At 36.7% G+C, this 3,455-nt stretch overlaps 1 protein-coding gene across 1 annotated transcript; it reads right to left on the minus strand.

Moving 5' to 3' along the window:
* Positions 1-424: 424 nt before the first annotated feature.
* On the minus strand, positions 425-2,835 carry LOC145030805 (uncharacterized). Its single transcript, XM_078979228.1, has 2 exons — positions 2,225-2,835; positions 425-1,195 (listed from the first exon to the last, which is right to left on the minus strand). The coding sequence occupies exons 1-2, from the start codon at positions 2,692-2,694 to the stop codon at positions 592-594; spliced, it is 1,074 nt and encodes a 357-aa protein (XP_078835354.1). The 5' UTR covers positions 2,695-2,835; the 3' UTR covers positions 425-591.
* Between the last annotated feature and the right edge of the window lie 620 nt (positions 2,836-3,455).

Below are 3,455 nucleotides of genomic sequence, written 5' to 3' on the forward strand. Positions count from 1 at the left end.
CTTTTCATTTCATTTATCTCAAGAACACAATTAATTAAGTTACTTTTTCCTTCCCTTCTTTCCCTTCTTTTCCATATCCTTAAGTTAAAGGCTTAAAGTTTCCATTGTCTTCAACTTTATAAAATCTGTCATTCATCTTTTGTTTTTCTTTCTTCACGTGCTACCATTCAAATTTATCTTCATTTCCCCTTTTGTTCTTCCACTTTATATTTTATTCATCTTCCACCTTTATTCAACATCAATTATAAGAAATCGTAATTTCAATTATATAGTGAAATTCGAAATCTCAAAAACCCAAAGCATATTAATTAGAAAATCTTAAATTTGTTCAAATTCAGTCAAAATCAATCCGCACACATTCAAAAACACAAAACTACAACAAATTAAACAAATACACAACCATTAAAGCATCTCAACATATCACTCTCAGAACTTTTATTTTTTATAACATTAAAATTCTAATCTATTACAACATGCATATTATTCAAGAATTTATATTCTCTTTATCACTAAAGAACTTAACTCTAACAACATTTTCCAACTTTAACAATTAAAATTACATTAAAAAAAAAAAAAAAAATCACAACTCCATCATCTAGTATTCAAATCAAACTCCCCTCCCTCACGCCACTCACTTTGCATCCCACCATCACCATTCTCCCTCTCCTCATCATTCAAAAAATCCTCCGACGGTTCCTTCTCCTCCCTCCCCCACCCATTCATCACCTCCTCCTGCCCGCCACCACCACCACCACCGCCGCCACCCCCATCATCCTCCATCCCCGCCATCGCACTAGCCCGAATGGGCGCCCGGGCCATCATCTCCGCCCTGGCCGCCTCCGCCTGAGCCAACGCCGCCATCCGCATACTAGCGGCATGCGCCTCCCGCCCGGCTTTTTGTCGATTTTCCATTTCCGCCCTTGCTTCGAAGAGCGCGCGGCGCTCTTCTTGGAGCAGAGCTTGTTCGATTAGCAATCGTTCCTCGGAACGGAATTCGCCCATCGCGCGTTTACGCGATATGATGTTGAACGCGAGGACTTGTTTCTCAAATGTCGCGGTGAATTCGGAGACTTTGTTCGCGATGCTTTGGTCCCACTGCTGGCAACGGGAAAGGACGGTTCCGGTCGTGTCGGAATCCAGGATTCTATCGTCTTCCTCGGCTTCGTAATCCGCAACTACGTGATACGGTAGGAGTCTGGAGAAGATTGTTTTTTTTTGTTAAAAGATAGAAATAGCAACGTTTGTGGCAAGCATACAAAAGTCTAGGGATCAAATTTGCAAACATAAGAAAGTTTTGTGGCCAAAGTTTGAAATAATATACTTTTTGGCAAAGCGGATGATTAAAGGGGGTGGAAAGTGCCAACATACAAAGCCTAGGGACCAAATTTACAAACATAAGAATGTTTTGTGGCCAAAGTTTGAAATAAAGTGCCAACATACAAAACTCTAGGGACCAAATGTGTAAATATAAAAAAACTTGGTGGCCAAAGTTTGAAATAAGATACTTTTGTGGCAAAGTGGATGATTAGGAGGATGGAAAGTGCCAACATACAAAAGTCTAGGGACCAATGTTATATCAGAAAGACACAGAGGATTATGTTATAATGCACAAATAAATGAAAGTACGTTGCTATTTCTGGTGTTTAAATAACTAGCAATATTCATTTATCGTTGGGTAGATTTTTAAAGTGTAATGTCTTAATAATAAAATCTTGAAAGTACAATGCTATAATTGGGTTTATTGTGGTTGAAGATTGTTTTTAGGGTTAAATGCAATAATTAGCAATGTCCTTTCAAAGATTTGTTTAATACAACATCCTACTTCAATTTCTTCCTATCAAAACATTGTATTTTAAAAAAATCTACCAATTATAGCAGTGTCAATTTTCACTGTTATATTGGGGTAGATTTTTCAGAGTATAAGCTTTACTAAAGAACATACCTAAAGCTATAGAAAGAATGAACACATCATACCCTACCACATAAAGAATTTGCAGCCTTTTAACTTCTAACATGTACGCAAATTAATGGTCTTAATTTTTCCTATAAATACAGATTAGCAAGTAAGAATCATCACAATTCTTGCTAAATACCAGAAATATAATCAGTTTAAACGCATATAAAACTCCCCCAAATTGGAGATTGATCGAGGATATGGGTAATAGCAGTATAAACAAAGAACAATTCAAAGCATCAGAATTAAGAAAGGGGAAAAAAATGTCACCTTTCACAAGCATCTTCCAGTGAAGAAAAGGGGCGTTTGAAGTCGGGATGGCAAACTCGCCAAGCGTCCTGATACGCCATCTGCAATTCAGCCTGGTTTGCTGGAGGAGTTTGAGGAGGTTGAGTTTGGGTGCGATTAGGAGGTCTAAGCTGTGAATTCATGGACATAGGGTTAGGGTTTTGTAGAAGATTAGGGTTAGGATTAGGGTTTTGCTGTTGATGCTGTTGATGCTGTTGTTGATTGATGATGGGACGCTGTAGTGGTCGAAGATGTGCATCGATGTTAGAGGGAAATCTAGAGATTGCTTGCTGCTGTTTGTGCTGCTGCTGGATTTGCTGTAAGAGAAGGAACTGTTGTTGTTGTTGATGTTGCTGTTGCTGTTGTTGTTGATGTTGATGTTGATGCTGTTGTTGTAGCATCAGATGCTGTTGTTGTTGCTGTTGCTGCGCCATGGCTTTGGCTTCTTCCATTGGTAGGGATTCGGTGATCTTGAGATACAGTCTCTGTCGGCTCGTCCCCTTTTCAATGCCCGGTAGATCCCACTGGTCAAGCTGCTCCGAGTTTAATGGAGCCAAGGTCTTTGGTTATCGAATCCGAAGTATCTTATTTCTCCTTAAATGAAATAGACATTGTATTTTATTGATCGATTTTTATTAATATGTTATTTTTATTTTTAATAGAGAAACTATAAAAAAAAAAAAAAAAAAAATGGTGAATTAGATTTTTGCTTTGTTTTTTTATGTATATTTTTTGGATTTATTAAAAAAGTCACATCAGTCATTAATATATATAGACATTAATTCCTAAAACACTTACTTGTTCCTATTTTTTTTTTTATAAATTCAATAAAGAAAAAGAAAGGAAAATATTGGAGAAAGAAAGGGAATGGAAGGTAAGGAAAAAAAAAATTATTCTATGTTCCTGAGTTCGGAGAAAATGAAAGGAAACGAAGAGGAAAATTTTTAAGTTTTTGTGTTCCCGGATTAGGAGGAAAAAAAATAAGCTTAAAATTTTTACTTTCCCTCACTTTCTTCCTAAATCCGTCCAATTTGGAAGGAAAATATGACTTCAAAATCATTTTCTTCCCCCTCACTTTTCTTCCATTAATAAAATTCGGAAACATAATTTTTCTTCAATATCCCTCACTTTCTCTCCATTTTCATCCATATCTCTCAATAAGTACAACTTGGTAACAAGGCGTTAGAAATAGTTAAATTTCCACTCTTTAGGT

The sequence above is a fragment of the Lactuca saligna genome, chromosome 2 (assembly GCF_052625555.1).
Source record: "Lactuca saligna cultivar CGN05327 chromosome 2, ASM5262555v1, whole genome shotgun sequence".
In the NCBI taxonomy this organism is placed as follows: domain Eukaryota; kingdom Viridiplantae; phylum Streptophyta; class Magnoliopsida; order Asterales; family Asteraceae; genus Lactuca; species Lactuca saligna.